The sequence below is a fragment of the Centropristis striata genome, chromosome 19 (assembly GCF_030273125.1).
Source record: "Centropristis striata isolate RG_2023a ecotype Rhode Island chromosome 19, C.striata_1.0, whole genome shotgun sequence".
Classification (NCBI taxonomy): domain Eukaryota; kingdom Metazoa; phylum Chordata; class Actinopteri; order Perciformes; family Serranidae; genus Centropristis; species Centropristis striata.
The window spans coordinates 975,934-992,418 of record NC_081535.1 but is presented as its reverse complement, the minus strand read 5'-3'; the positions used below and the strand labels follow the sequence as shown (position 1 = coordinate 992,418).

Below are 16,485 nucleotides of genomic sequence, written 5' to 3'. Positions count from 1 at the left end.
TTGGCCTGTTGTGGAAACAGCCTTTTCGAAAGGGTACGAATATGACTTTGCCTTCACAGGATCACTAAGAACGGTGAAGGTTTAAAGCCGGCACAGATCTTTGAGACATTTGTGGGACCGCACTGTGAAACTCTAAGTAGCTGGAATATGCAGATATGTAAATCCAACATGTCTGTAAAGGTCTTTCAGGCAACCTAAAGGGTGAAAGTTAAAGTAAACCAACAATGGCTGCTGGCAGACGAAAGGTGAATCTGGTCCCTGGTGTCCATGTTACACACCTCCTTACAAATGATGTTTTCCAGTTTGAATGTTGAGAATTCCTAGAGAAGTTGGCCCTGAGACTCTGAATCTCCAGACAGACACATGTTGAGTCTGAGGGGAAAACAGAAGAGAACTGAAGTTCCTGTCAGGTTTTAAATCAGATTAAATCAGATCTGCTCTGGTCTCCTCTGTTGATCCGTGTGGTTTTTCAGATTACAACGACCAGCCTTGTGTCCGTTACAGAGCTCACATTTTCACATTTCTATCCAACATTCTCACTACTGTGATTCTTTGCTCCACACATTCTAATGAAATTACCCAATAACTTTACATTCCTAGAGAACAGAGAGGTGGAGGGATCGTCTCCATGTTTCTGATCCACAGACGGAGTTCAGTTCATCAGAAAGAGGATTTATAGAAGCGAGAGGCTGCAACCTGGTCTCACAGGAATCTGTGAAATAGCCACGGATTCACTCAAATTTCCGTGAAATACACACAGATTTAGCTACAATGCAGAGTTCCTATTGGTTTGTTCCAAGTCACGTGACTTTCAAGGTTCCGGCAGTCAGAACAAAAAACATGGCGGACAGTTCTCTCATTTTTAATGAAAAAAATCAATATTTTGACTTAGTTTCTGCATAAAAATTCATTTTGATTGCATTTCCAGCGAGAAATATATGTTTTATTTTCTAAATATTCACTCAATGAATGTACATAATCACTTTGTGGAGAAGATCTCGCCAGAGAAAGACGATCCGCTGTGTTTTATTGTGAAATCTCCCTGATCCTCTGTGTATTTAACGGATCATTCCATGCCTTGTGTCTGAGGTTGATTTGCTGATCAACATATTATTGTTGCAGCGGAGACACTAATGTTGACAAAGTGACGACTTACCATCAGATTTGTCCGCTGTTTTATTTTGTAATCTACCGGATGTGGTGCGATCTCATTGAATCGAAACCCTGTTTTCCCTAGACCTCTATTTGTCGTAGTATTTTTTGTTGTTGTGTTACTTAATTTGTTGTTGTGTTTTCTGATTTGTTGTTGTGTTTTCTGATTTGTTGTGTTTTCTGATTTGTTTTTGTGTTTCTTGATTTGTTGTTGTGTTTTTGTTGTTGTGTTTTTTGATTTGTTGTGTTTTTGTTGTTGTGTTTTTTGATTTGTTGCGTTTTTGTTGTTGTGTTTTTGTTGTTGTGTTTTTTGATTTGTTGTTGTGTTTTTTGATTTGTTGTTGTGTTAATTGATTTGTTGTTGTGTTTTCTGTTTTGTTTTTGTGTTTCTTGATTCGTTGTTGTGTTTTTTGATTTGTTGTTGTGTTTTTGTTGTTGTGTTAAGTAATTTGTCGTGTTTCTTGATTTGTTGTTGTTTTTTGTTGTTGTTGTGTTTTCTGATTTGTTGTTGTGTTTTCTATTTTGTTTTTGTGTTTCTTGATTTGTTGTTGTGTTTTTTGATTTGTTGTTGTGTTTTGTTGTTGTGTTTTTTGATTTGTTGTGGTTTTGTTGTTGTGTTTTTTGATTTGTCGTTGTATTTTTTGTTGTTGTGTTAAGTAATTTGTCGTTGTGTTTCTTGATTTGTTGTTGTTTTTTGTTGTTGTGTTTTTTGATTTTTTGCTATGTTTTTTGATTTGTTGTGTTTTCTGACTTGTTGTTGTGTTTTCTGACTTGTTGTGTTTTGTCCTTCAGGGCCACCGTACTTCCCTGATGGATGCCAGCTTAAACCCTAACCCTCTGAGCTGTGAGGTAAACAGGTTTGTGTTGTGAGGAAGACGAAGATCTTCCTCAGCGGCGCTGCTCTTCATCAGGACGGCGAGCAGCGAGCGGCAGGAAACAGCTGAGTGTTTTTCCAGCTGAATCAACAGACTCACATCTGACAGCAGTAAACGTGTTAACAGCCACAAATTGAATTATGTTGTTGAAGTTCCAACACGGCGTCCAGCCAGACGCTTTCTGAGCCGCAGACTCAACGCTCAGCTTCCTCTTCGTCTCAGACAGGTTGGAGGTTTCACCTCTAGAGGAGCAGGAAGAAGATCTGGAGGAAACCACCTGGAGCTTCTCAGACAACCAACCAGAGTTCTGATCTATACCGAGGCACAGCTGGAAATAACTGGACCTATTATGTAGGATTCTGCCCTACAAAGCAACAAGGCAGTAACTAGGCGGTAACTAGGCAGTAACTAGGCGGTAACTAGGCGGTAACTAGGCAGTAACTAGGCAGTATCTAGGCAGTAACTAGGCGGTAACTAGGCAGTATCTAGGCAGTAACTAGGCGGTAACTAGGCAGTATCTAGGCAGTAACTAGGCGGTAACTAGGCAGTATCTAGGCAGTAACTAGGCGGTAACTAGGCAGTATCTAGGCAGTAACTAGGCGGTAACTAGGCAGTAACTAGGCAGTATCTAGGCAGTAACTAGGCGGTAACTAGGCAGTAACTAGGCAGTAACTAGGCAGTAACTAGGCGGTAACTAGACAGTAACTAGGCGGTAACTAGACGGTAACTAGGCGGTAAGTAGACGGTAACTAGGCGGTAACTAGGCGGTAACTAGGCAGTAACTAGGCAGTAACTAGGCGGTAACTAGGCAGTAACTAGGCAGTATCTAGGCGGTAACTAGGCGGTAACTAGGCAGTAACTAGGCAGTAACTAGGCAGTAACTAGGCGGTAACTAGACAGTAACTAGGCGGTAACTAGACGGTAACTAGGCGGTAAGTAGACGGTAACTAGGCGGTAACTAGGCGGTAACTAGGCAGTAACTAGGCAGTAACTAGGCGGTAACTAGGCAGTAACTAGGCAGAGTGCAGAACTGAGGAAAATGACTTTAACCTCTGAGAGCCGAGCTTTTGTTAGTTTCTCCTAGATATTTTGGATTTGTGGGACCTGATAAATACAAAAACTAAGCATTGTCTTTGAACAGGAATTAGTTTTTGAAAAAAAAAATGGGTTCGTTTTACTGTATAACACAATTAATTCACCAGTGAATAAAACTTTTTATTTCCTTACATTTACACCCTCTTTTTATTTGAAGAATGATAGTAAAAGTCTATTCGTTTTCAAATGAGTACTTCCTGATTAGCAGAGTCGGAACTTGTTGCTAATGCTAAAAATAGTCAAACTTGCACAGAACATCAAACGACAAACATTAAGCACAAATACACAAGTTTTAGCCATAAAATCTGATCAGCTTTGGTACCTGGTCCACTTTTGTCTGGGTAAAAGCTGTTAACTGACTTTACCAAGATGCTGCCATCTGATTTTTACACTGATTGATGTATTGTTCTTATTCTAGAGCATAGTTATAGTTCAGCAGAATGAAATATAAGGTCCAGAAAACCTAAAATGAAATGTCCACATATTAGGACGCTGCAGGGTCTCAGGAGGTTAAAGTTCTCCTGTCATCAGCCTCAGTAGTTGTAGGTAGATTACTGGACATGTGGCTGTTTTGTTACTTTATATTATCTTATTCTATCATTTTATATTTTAACCCTATTTTGCAGTTACTGTATTCTTGCTTTGTATTACTTACCTAAAACGTGGCACCATACCAGGGAAAAGGCAGTAGATTCTCCAAAATAAAACAAACAATAAACAAAATAATTTTTCGTGAGGATGCTGTGAAATCAGCTGTGTGTGTTACCATGGAAACAGTGACTTCACTGTCATTGTTCGGTAAAACATAACAAGAATACAGTAATGGATGTTACTGTACTCTTGCAGTTTCTGTAAAAACGACTACAATTTTTCTCCAAAACGACACATTAGAGATGAGATGTTTTGTCACATAACAAAGGATGCATTGAATATCATGAAAATGATAATAACTCATTTTTGACCAAAAATGCAGTTACTGTGTTTTTGCTTTGTAGAGCAGAATAGTACTAAATATTTTACTTGAGCATTTACACTTCTTAGCAGTTTACTCATCTCAACATATTTCTCTGGATTTGTTCTTTTTTGGTATTTTGCCTTTGGCAGTGTTGAAGGAAACAGAGCTGTGAACTCTTTCATAGTGCTCTGTCTCTGTCTCTACACTGCAAAAAAAACTGACAAAAAATAAGAAATAAATAACCAGGATTAAGCAAATACATGCTGGAAACAAGTCAAATTATCTGCCAGTGCAGTAAGTAAATGTTTCTTTGTAAGAAGTCATTAAATAAGTAAAAAAAAAAAAAATCTAGAAACTGGAAAAACAATGATGTCTTAAAATAAATCCAAATATACTTATTTTGAGCGACTGTAGTAACATTAAAATGAGCCAGAAATACTTGAAACGAGCACGTTTTGGTGGTAGAAAATACTTTTGAAATATCATTTAAACTTCATGCAACTAAAACTCTCAACTGGAGCCAATATTTAAGGTAAAAACTCACCATATTCAACAGTTGAATAGATTGAAAAGCATGAAAAAGCTCACAATGTCAATCCTAAAAACAAGTCTTTACACAATAAGATAATTATATAAGCACATAATAATAATACTAATAATTAAATAAGCACATAAAGCTATGGTCAGTCAGATCTGTGGTACAGGAAGATGAATCAGGTCTCCAGCTAGTTACCAACTACATCAATAAAAAAATAGTCCAGAAACTTCCCAAAATAGCAACAATCCTGGATGAGACTGATGCAGCTACACAGATTGATATTTTCCTTGAAGCGTAGTGAAAAATGTCTCCTAGTAACCAGAACCAGCCTCCAGAACAGGACGCTGGTAAGAAAGACACAAGATGACCAGAAATAGATGCAAAAATGACTGAAAAAGATGCAAAATGACCAAAAATAGATGTAAAAATGACTGAAAAAGATGCAAAATGACCAAAAATAGATGAAAAAAATTAAATAGATGTAAAATGAACCCTTGTTTTCTTCAGTTTCTTGTTCATTTTAATGTCTGGTTCAACTAAAAGGACAAATATAATGATAACAACAAAAATATCTGATTAGAGTTTAATTTAAGAGCTGATATCTAGACATTTAACATGGTTTTATTGATAACGATTTTGGTTATTATCAATAAAACCATGTTAAATGTTTCTAGATATCAGCTCTTAAATTAAACTCTAATCAGATATTTTTATTGTTATCATTATATTTGTCCTTTTAGTTGAACCAGACATTAAAATGAACAATAAATTAAAGAAAACAAGGGTTCATTTTACATCTATTTAATTTTTTTGCATCTATTTTTGGTCATTTTGCATCTTTTTTACCAGCGTCCTGTTCTGGAGGTTACTAGGAGACATTTTTTGGGAAGGTTTTAATCTTTTTTTCTAGTTTAGTTCTAATATTTTTTCCATGACTGTATATATATAAATATATATATATTTATGGATCACTCAGTGGGTCGTCACATATTTTTCTCGAAACTGGAAAACCAAGAATTCCCTTCCCTTAACAATGATAATGATGAAATGAGCCTCCATGTGGATCCTAAAGGTGATATTTATGGTTCACAACATGATTTCACAACACCTGGAAGATGAAACCAAACAGGCTCAGAGGGGTCGGGGTGGTCCTGGAAGATGAAAGCTGCTGGAGGATCTGGTCTAAAGGTCTAAAGGTCTACAGGTCTACAGGTCTAAAGGTCTAAAGGTCTACAGGTTTAAAGGTCTAAAGGTCTACAGGTCTGAAGGGTTAAAACATAACTGATTCCCAGATAAAGTGATCTGAGACACTGATGCAGGTTTCACTCTGAGGAGAAAGAGAGAAAAACAATCCAGCACATTGATATCTGGTCAGTGTATCTGCAGAGATGCTGGTCGCCATGGAGACGGTTACTAACATGTAATCACAATGTGGTGTATAAATAGCAGCGGTGGTGGAGACGGACTGAAGAAGTTCTCTGCATCATGTTTCTATGGATGAAATAATGATCCTGAGAACATTCAGACCGAGCCATCAGAAGTATCAGCTGACCCTCTAAAGATCTGATGTGAAGATGAAGAACTAGATGTAATACTCATTTACCTCTTATATGTAATATGTGCAACGTGTGTTCAGATTTGCAACATTTAAAAATTCTTTGCTGAGCATGAATGTGTTTTGTAAGACGGTGTTTTAGGGCCAAGTATGAAAAAAATAAATAAATACGGATCCGGCGGAGGAGAGTAATATTTAGAGAAAAAATGGCAAAAATGTGGCAAATCTATGAGAAAAAAAGTCGCAGGTTTACGACATTAAAAGTGGCATTCTATGAGAAAAAAAGTTGCAGGTTTACGACATTAAAAGTGGCAAATCCATGAGAAAAAAGGTTGCAGATTTACGACATTAAAAGTGGCAAATCCATGAGAAAAAAGGTCACAGATTTACGACATTTAAAGTGGCAAATCTACGAGAAAAAAGTCGCAGATTTACGACATTAAAAGCGGCAAATCTACGAGAAAAAAAGTTGCAGATTTACGACATTAAAAGTGGCAAATCTACGAGAAAAAAGTCGCAGATTTACGACATTAAAAGTGGCAAATCCACGAGAAAAAAAGTCGCAGATTTACGACATTAAAAGTGGCAAATATACGAGAAAAAAAGTCGCAGATTTACGACATTAAAAGTGGCAAATCTACAAGAAAAAAAGTCGCAGATTTACGACATTAAAAGTGGCAAATCTACGAGAAAAAAAGTCGCAGATTTACGACATTAAAAGTGGCAAATCTACGAGAAAAAAAGTCACAGATTTACGACATTAAAAGTGGCAAATCTACGAGAAAAAAGTCGCAGATTTACGACATTAAAAGTGGCAAATCCACGAGAAAAAAAGTCGCAGATTTACGGCATTAAAAGCGGCAAATCTACGAGAAAAAAAGTCGCAGATTTACGACATTAAAAGTGGCAAATCCATGAGAAAAAAGGTAGTAGATTTACGACATTAAAAGTGGCAAATCTACAAGGAAAAAGTCACAGATTTATGAGGTTTGAATTGGCAAATCTGCAAGAACAAAGTCGCACATTTATGAGAAAAAAAGTCACCTTTTTTTCATACTTGGCTCTAATACACCATCATAGTTTTGAAAGCAATAAAATTATATTTTTATTCTTTATTTTTATTCAGATTTTAGGTTTTTGTTTCCTTTGCCTGTGTATTTACGGTGTATTTACAACAGTATCCTACTGTATTTTAAAATAATTGTAAAATACTGTTAAATATTCATCCCTCACATGTAAATTAACAGTTAAATCTGTCAATTAACAATAGATAACTGTAATTTAACAGCATTTAACTGTATCATACTGTTTGATAAATTACGATAAATAAATGCCCTGTAAAATAACCTCAACACCCACCGTTACCCTTCGGTCATGTACTGTAATCAAAATACGATAATATACTGTTAAAGTAAATTATAGTACTATGGACTGTAAAATAACAGTTAAATACTGGCGTCCCTGCTGCCAGTATTTAACTAAGAGATAAGAGAGAAGTTCATTAGAGTGTAAACTAATGTGATTCCATCAGGTGAACTGTTTGTTTAGTGCTAATTAGCTTAGCATGCTAAGATCAGATGGTGAGCATCATCGTACCTGAGTCATACTGTAAATAACAACATACTGTAAACAACAACATGATGACACGTGTTAGCTAGCAGCCTGGTGCAGCTCAGTGTGACAGCTACAACATGAAACACTGATCAGACGTCTGACTGAGCTCCATGCTGACTGTTGACACTGACTGCTCTGTTCCTCAGCAACAGGCTGCTCCTGGCTCATTACCACGGTAACAAGCTGCCACGGTTACATCCATATGAATCAATGGTTTAAGATTCTCAATGAACAAGAGATTCAACAAGGTTACTGAGAAAATACACAGAATCTGTTTCCTCTAAACGATGATTTATCTCTGGTAGAAAATAATGTTAACGAGAGAGAGAGAGACAGGCAGACAGACAGACAGACAGACAGACAGAGAGAGACAGACAGACAGACAGACAGACAGAGAGAGAGAGAGACAGAGAGAGAGACAGGCAGACAGACAGACAGAGAGAGAGGGAGGGACAGACACAGACAGACAGACAGACAGACAGACAGAGACACAGACAGACAGACAGAGACACAGACAGACAGACAGAGAGAGACAGACAGGCAGACAGACAGAGAGAGACAGACAGACAGACAGAGACACAGACAGACAGAGAGAGAGACAGACAGACAGACAGACAGACAGAGACACAGACAGACAGACAGAGACACAGACAGACAGACAGAGAGAGACAGACAGGCAGACAGAGAGAGACAGACAGACAGACAGACAGACAGAGACACAGACAGACAGACAGACAGAGAGACAGACAGACAGACAGAGACACAGACAGACAGGCAGACAGACAGAGAGACAGAGAGAGACAGACAGACAGAGAGACAGACAGACAGACAGACAGACAGACAGACAGACAGACAGACTCATACCACACTGTAAAAAATGTCTGTAGATTTTAGGGTGAAAAACTGTTAAACCATGACAGTAAAAGAGGTAAAATGATAAATGAGTTAATTCAGTTTCAGTAACAATGAAACACTGTAAATGTTGATATCAGACAAAACAGGATTTAAAAAAAAAAAAAGACATTACTCCACTGTAAAATACTCTGGCACCGTGTTTATAACAGTAATGATCCTTCTTCATCTAGTTTATATCACATCATGTGTATATCATTTATTTTTATTTTATATAACTAGTGCAGTGTCCATAGGAAATATTTATTCATATAGTGGGAGATTAAGTAGATCTTTAATTATGGCTTTTGTGTCTTTTTTTGGTCATTTTGTGTTATTTTTTTCTCATTTTGTGTCATTTTTGTCATTTTCTTTCTTTCTCAAAAATATACTGTAATATATAAACAAGCATCACTGTAATTTTTACATTTATCTTTTGTAAAAATCCTTTTTCTCACTGTTAAATGTACTAAACACCATATCTCTAACAGAAATATACTGTAATATTTAATGGTAAAATCTTTAATTTATGCAGCATTTATAAAGTATTTTCTGGTCAATTATATGGCAGAACAGCGTTTCTTTTGATGGGAAAACTTTTATTTATACAGTAAAATATGGAATAAAATGTCAATCTTAAACATGAAATCAACAGTGTTAATACCATTTTACATATTATACATACATTTTATATATATATATATATAAATATGTGACGCTGGCTTTAATACGTGTGTAAAAAGATGTCAACAATTGTGGGCGGAACCAAAAACCCCAGAACATTTGTTCCGTTGCCGGAACTTTCCCGCGTGACACCGAGCGGAAGTAAACAGAAGCAGGCGGAGGCTTTGAGTCAGATAAAGAGAGAAAAAGGTTTTTATGGTTTTTATATGAAATAAAGTTCAAACCTCCGAGTCTGAGTCTGTCTGGAGGAGATTAACTGCTGCTGGAGCAGAAATATATCATATAGTTATTGATCACATTAATAAAGTCTGGAGGAGAATCAGACGGAGAGATGGTTTATAAAGAAGAGAGAAAGTTACACAGGAGCGGTGAGTACAATGTTTCTACACAGGGACACGTTTATATAAAGCCATAATAATAGTAATAATAATAGTAATGATAATAATAATAGCAGTAGTTTCTTCTGTATGATGTTCAACCTTGTGCAGTATTAATCCTTCTTCATATTGTTTATATCACATCATGTGTATATCATTTATTTTTAATCAATATAACTAGTGCAGTAGTAGAGCTGTAGGAAGTCTGGATTCATATAGTGGGAGATTAAGTACATCTTTAATTATGGCTTTTGTGTCTTTTTTTGGTCATTTTGTGTCATTTTTTTAGTCATTTTGTATCTTTTTTGGTCCTTTTGTGTCTTTTTGTGATAATTTTGTTTCTTTTTTTGGTCATTTTGTGTCTGTTTTGTCATTTTGTGTCTTTTTTGGTAATTTTGTGTCTTTTTGTGATAAGTTTGTGTCTGTTTTTGGTCATTTTGTTTCTTTTTTTGGTCATTTTGTGTCACTTTTTGGTCCTTTTGTGTTTTTTTTGTGTAATTTCTTGGTCATTTTGTTTCTTTTTGTGGTCATTGTGTGTCATTTTGTATCTTTTTTGGTCCTTTTGTGTTTTTTTTGTGTAATTTCTTGGTCATTTTGTATCTTTTTTGGTCCTTTTGTGTCTTTTTGTGATGATTTTGTTTCTATTTTGGGGGTCATTTTGTGTCTGTTTGGTCATTTTGTGTCTGTTTTGGTCATTTTGTGTCTTTTTGTGATAAGTTTGTCTTTTTTTGGTCATTTTGTTTCTTTTTTTGGTCATTTTGTGTCACTTTTTGGTCCTTTTGTGTCTTTTTTGTGTCATTTCTTGGTCATTTCTTGGTCATTTTGTGATAATTTCTGTCTTTTTTTGGTCATTTTGTTTCTTTTTGTGGTTATTTTGTTTCTTTTTGTGGTTATTTTGTGTCTTTTTTGTGATTTTGTTTAAATTTTTGACACAAAATGACCCAAAATAGATGTAAATTAAGAGACACAAAATACCAACCGTGGACTCACATATTGAACTTCTTCACAATATTCTAATTTTCTGAGACACTGAGTTTAGTGTTTTCATTCTCTCTAAGCCAGAATCATCAAAATGACAAGAAAAACAGGCTTGACATATTTCACTCTGTGTAATGAATCTATATAATGTATGAGTTTCACTTTCTGGAATCATTGACAAGAAATATTGAACTTTTTCACAATATTCTAATTTTTTTAGATGAACCTGTATACTTGTATATTCTCTCCCCTTTTTATAGTATATTTATGCAATTCTTTATACTACCTATATATATATATATATATATATGCTTTTTATATCAATATATTGCCCAGCTCTACACCCATGTTCTATACTTGTTTATTCTCGCCCCTTTTTATAGTATATTTATGTAATTAGGGCCTCGGGGCAATCTCCCCAGCACTGGTCCCTACAGCAATATCTGATGGGACCAGTGCTGCACTACTGTTATACTGTGGATTTCTTCTTCTTCCTCTTCCGGACGCAATTTCGTCCCGCTACTAGTCCTACAACTTGAAGAGTTGCAGGACAAATTATATATCAAAACGTGCGGTTTTGATCGGGATCGGTGTGCTATTACTTTTCTCTACAGAATACGAAAAACTGCCCAAAATTTTGCATTGAAGTGAATGGGACTGCCGACAAAAAATGAGCGAAAAAGAACAATAATTGTAGATTTTTAAACGTCTACTTCTCCGGCATAATTTCACCTAGAGACTCCATTTAAACTTTAAACAGTAGACACAAGTCTTGTGTATCGGTGTATTAATCCACGTTTCGATAGGGCATATAGTTTTTTATCAATCCCTGTTCAATGACCATGATCATTTTTGGAGAAATTCTGAGATTATAATGGGTGTGTATTGCACGGAATGTTCGTGTCACAGTGTGTGACATCATCGCCAGAGTGTAGAGGGAGAGAAAAAACTGTGAAAAAATAAATTTGAAAACTGCGCTCCAGGCCGCAAATTCCACTCTACAGAAATAATTTATACATAGAAACGTAGGAAAATTAGTCTTCTCCCTCACAATCCTCTGGTAAAGCTGTCAGAGTTATAGTTTGGGCGTAGGACGCACAGATGATCCACCAACACCACCAACAGCCTCATTGGCTCCCATATTAAAAACACAGGAAGATTTCTGAAAAAGGGAGATGTAACAGTTGTTTTAGATCGCTCTAAGAAAGCTATTTTTTCATTTTTGGTCATTGTGTTTCTTTTTTTTCACTTTGTGTCATTTTATGTCTTGTTTTGTCATTTTGTGTCTTTTTTTGTGTGATTTGTGTCTATTTATTCTGATCCCTTTTTCTGCAACTCACATGCAAAATTCCTCCATTGTTGGATTAAAACAAGTTAATTTCATTTTCATCCTATTTTGTTTCCAGTTTCTCCACAGCAGCATGTCTGTAAAGAGGAGGAGGCTGACCACCAGCAGCAGCAGGAGGAGGAGGAGGAGGAGAGGGTCTCCAGTCTGGACCCAGAGGAGCCAGAACCTCCTCAGATTAAAGAGGAGCAGGTGGAGGTCTGCACCAGTCAGGAGGGAGAGCAGCAGGAGGTGAAGCAGGAGGCTGAAGCCGTCATGGTGACTCCTCCATGTGAAGTCAGTGAAGATCAGAGTCTGGGAGACTCGGGATCCACTAGAAACACAGAACCCAGACCAGAGGAGAGTCCCAGTGAGACTGGATCAGCTAAGACTCCGTCCCTGTGTGACACCTGTGGGAAAGCCTTCAAGTTTAAGTCCCAGCTGAAGAAACACGAGCGGATCCACACCGGGGAGAAGCCGTACGGCTGTCCGGACTGTGAGAAGACGTTCAGGTGCAGCAGCGACCTGAAGATGCACACGAGGAGCGTCCACACCCGCGAGAGGAACTTCTTCTGCCAGACCTGCGGGAAAAGCTTCGTGCGCTGCAACGAGCTGACGGTGCACACGAGGGTCCACACGGGGGAGAAACCCTTCAGCTGTAAAGCCTGCGGGAAGGACTTCAGACGCAGCTGCCACCTGACGGCCCACATGAGGGTCCACACGGGCCAGAGACCCTTCAGCTGCTCCCACTGCGGAGAAGAGTTCAGACGCAGCGACCAGCTGAAGGTCCACATGAGGAGCCACACCGGGGAGAAACCCTTCTGCTGCTCCGCCTGCGGGAAAGACTTCAGACGCAACGACGAGCTGAAGCACCACATGAGGAGCCACTCGGAGGAGGCCAAGCCCTTCGTCTGCCTCACCTGTGGGAAAGGCTTCGGATACAGCAGCGGCCTGCTGGTTCACATGAGAACCCACTCAGGAGAACCCAGACCGTTCTCCTGTGGAACCTGCGGCAGAGCCTTCAGACACAACTGTGAGCTGATCATCCACATGAGGACGCACACCGGGGAGAAACCCTTCCTCTGCACCACCTGCGGGAAGAGATACCACGAGAAGTCCAAACTGAAACGCCACATGAAGATCCACTAGGTTAGAACCTTAGACCTTTAGAGTCCACGTTAGAGACCAGATCAGAACCTTAGACTGAGTCCATGTTAGAGACCAGATCAGAACTTTAGACTGAGTTCATGTTAGAGACCAGATCAGAACCTTAGACTGAGTCCATGTTAGAGACCAGATCAGAACTTTAGACTGGGTTCATGTTACAGACCAGATCAGAACTTTAGACTGAGTCCATGTTAGAGACCAGATTAGAACTTTAGACTGGGTTCATGTTACAGACCAGATCAGAACTTTAGACTGAGTCCATGTTAGAGACCAGATCAGAACTTTAGACTGGAGAGTCCACGTTCCAGACTGATGCAGCAGCTGAGGAACCAACATTTACACCTGGAGACTTTCAGACTTTACTAGAGAACATTTAGTGTGTTCAGGCTTCCGTTTGGTCATTTTGTGCCCTTTTTTTAGTCATTTTGTGTCTTTTTGTGTCGTTTTGTAATAATGTTTTTTTGTCATTTTGTGTCTTTTTTAGTAATGTTGTGTCTTTTTGTGATAATTTTGTGTTTTTTTGGTAATTTTGTGTCTTTTTGTCATTTTGTTTCTTTTTTGGTCATTTTGTGTCTTTTTGTAATAATTTTGTGTTTTTTTTGTCATTTTGTGTCTTTTTGTCATTTTGTTTCTTTTTTGGTCATTTTGTGTCTTTTTGTAATAATTTTGTGTCTTTTTGTCATTTTCTGTCTTTTTGTGATAATTTTGTGTTTTTTTGGTAATTTTGTGTCTTTTTGTCATTTTGTTTCTTTTTTGGTCATTTTGTGTCTTTTTGTAATAATTTTGTGTTTTTTTTTGTCATTTTGTGTCTTTTTGTCATTTTGTTTCTTTTTTGGTCATTTTGTGTCTTGTTGTAATAATTTTGTGTCTTTTTGTCATTTTCTGTCTTTTTGTGATAATTTTGTGTTTGTTTTTTTTTTGGTAATTTTTTACATTACATGTCATTTAGCAGACGCTTTTGTCCAAAGCGACTTACAATAAGTGCATTCAACCTGAAGGTACTAGACATAGACCACAGGAATCAAGTAAGTACATAACTTTAAGAGCTAACTGTCATTGGTAAAAAGAAGAGAAAAGAAAATATATATTTTTTTTTCATTTTGTGTCATTGTTGGTAATTTAGTGTCCTGGACCTGGAGACTTTCAGACTTTACTAGAGAGCATTTATTGTGTTCAGGCTTTTTTTTGTTGCCTTTTACATCATATTCATATTCATTGAGATGATCCTGTATTTGTATTACAGGTTCTATAAATGCAGCCCAGTCAGTTCAGGTCATGTCTGTATTTTACAGTTAAATTATCAGCAACTCTTGACCACAAAAAGACACAAAACGACCACAAAAAGACACAAAACGACCAAAAAAGACACAAATTGACAACAAAAAGACAGAAAATGACAAAAAAAAACAAACAAAAATTGACAACAAAAGACAAAAAATGACAAAAAACAAAAGAAAAACTGACCACAAAAAGACGCAAAATGACCAAAAAAAAGACACAAAATGACCAAAAAAAGACACAAAATGACCCAAAAAACCTGTAATATTCCTGAAGAATTCTCTCCATCAGGCTTTTTTTTTGCCTTTTCCATCATATTCTAATGAATAGAGATGATCCTATTTGTATAAATGCAGCCAGTCAGTTCAGGTCGTGTTTGTGTTTTACAGTTAATTTAATTTAAACTCAGCTAAACAGTCAGTGAACACAGACGAGTCTGTGAGTCAAACAGGGTGCTGCTCTCATCTGCTCTCATTTAACACAAACAAAGTTTCATTTAAAAAGTTGTTCTTTTTAAAAGGAGTTGACTATTTGATCATGTCTCTCGTGTTCTTTTTGTTTAGTTTTTATATTTTTTCAGGGTCAACAGATTGTTTTTCCCGCCCCGAGAGCCAGAAATTAATGAAGCGAAAACCAAAAACTGTGATCTGAAGTGAACTGTGAATCAGTGAACTCTTCCTCCCAACGCTCAGAAACACATCAGACTCATATTCATCTGGAAAACATACAAAAATACTGTTTTATTATTATCTCTGTATGTTTTCCAGTTTAGTTGTTTTTTCTGCTGTTTCTGCCTCGTTTGTTCTCTTCAAGTGTTTCACTTCAAACTAGTTTTGGCTGATTTCTGACTGAATATCCCTTTTAAAGACTTTAATATTCATTATATACAGGAACATCTCAATATATTAGAATATGATAGAAAACTTTATTTATGTCACTAATTCAACATTACACACAGAATGAAACATTTCATGTCTTCATTTATTTAATTAATTCTCATTATAATGATTATTATGGTTTACATTTAATGAAGACATAAAATTTACTGCCTCAAAAAAAAAGTGAATATTACAAAAGACCAAGATTAAAAGTGTGTTTAATATGTAAATGTTTCCTCTGAACAGTTTGTCGTCTCAATACTTTTCATCATATTCTGATGAGATGATCCTGTATGTTTATATATTATAGATGTTTATATATTTTTATTCTGTTGGAGTCAATCTGACTCTGGACACAAGAGGAGACTCTGTTCATTTATTAACATCACTCCAGAAAAGTAAAAAAAGACAAAAAAAGACAAAAAAAAAGACACAAAATGACATAAAATGACCAAAAAAGACACAAAACGATGCAAAATTACCACAAAAAGACACAAAATGACCAAAAAAATACATAAAATGACCAAAAAAACACACAAATTGACCACAAAAAGATGCAAAATGACCAAAAAAAGACACAAAATGACAAATAAAGACACAAAATGACCCAATAAAGACACAAAATGACAAATAAAGACACAAAATGACCCAAAAAAGACACAAAATGACAAATAAAGACACAAAATGACCCAATAAAGACACAAAATGACAAATAAAGACACAAAATGACCCAAAAAAGACACAAAATGACAAATAAAGACGCAAAATTACAAAAAAAGACACAAAATGACCCAAAAAAAACATAAAATTCCTGAAGATGTCTCATTTTCTCTCTTTCTGTTATTGTGTCCATCTATGAATCAATACTTGTTAGATTGGACTTTACATCATATTGTGATTTATTCAGATGATCTTGTATATTTTGCTGCACTATAATGATTAATGTCAGACAGTCACCATGCTGTGTGGTTATTGATTATTGATTATTAATATGTCTCAGCAGCTCAATACGTTAATATCTTTGGTCAAAACATGGAGAAACATAATAAAACTGTCTTTATAGTTTCATACATTTGTCATTTCTGTGAATGTTTTTCTATTCATCTAACCTCCATAGTTACATT

General features: G+C 36.5%; 1 protein-coding gene across 1 annotated transcript; it reads left to right on the top strand.

Moving 5' to 3' along the window:
* Nucleotides 1-224: 224 nt before the first annotated feature.
* LOC131992878 (gastrula zinc finger protein XlCGF17.1-like) lies at nt 225-13,187 on the top strand. Its single transcript, XM_059358589.1, has 3 exons — nt 225-245; nt 1,945-2,001; nt 12,237-13,187. The coding sequence occupies exons 1-3, from the start codon at nt 225-227 to the stop codon at nt 13,185-13,187; spliced, it is 1,029 nt and encodes a 342-aa protein (XP_059214572.1).
* Nucleotides 13,188-16,485: the final 3,298 nt, after the last annotated feature.

What these genes read in the sequence shown, in the direction of transcription:
- LOC131992878 (XM_059358589.1), top strand. Translation starts at nt 225, where the DNA reads ATGGCTGCTGGCAGACGAAAG. An exon ending in TGGCTGCTGGCAGACGAAAG is followed by an intron (nt 246 to 1,944) that starts GTGAATCTGGTC and finishes TTTGTCCTTCAG; the next exon opens with GGCCACCGTACTTCCCTGAT. An exon ending in CTAACCCTCTGAGCTGTGAG is followed by an intron (nt 2,002 to 12,236) that starts GTAAACAGGTTT and finishes GAACCTCCTCAG; the next exon opens with ATTAAAGAGGAGCAGGTGGA.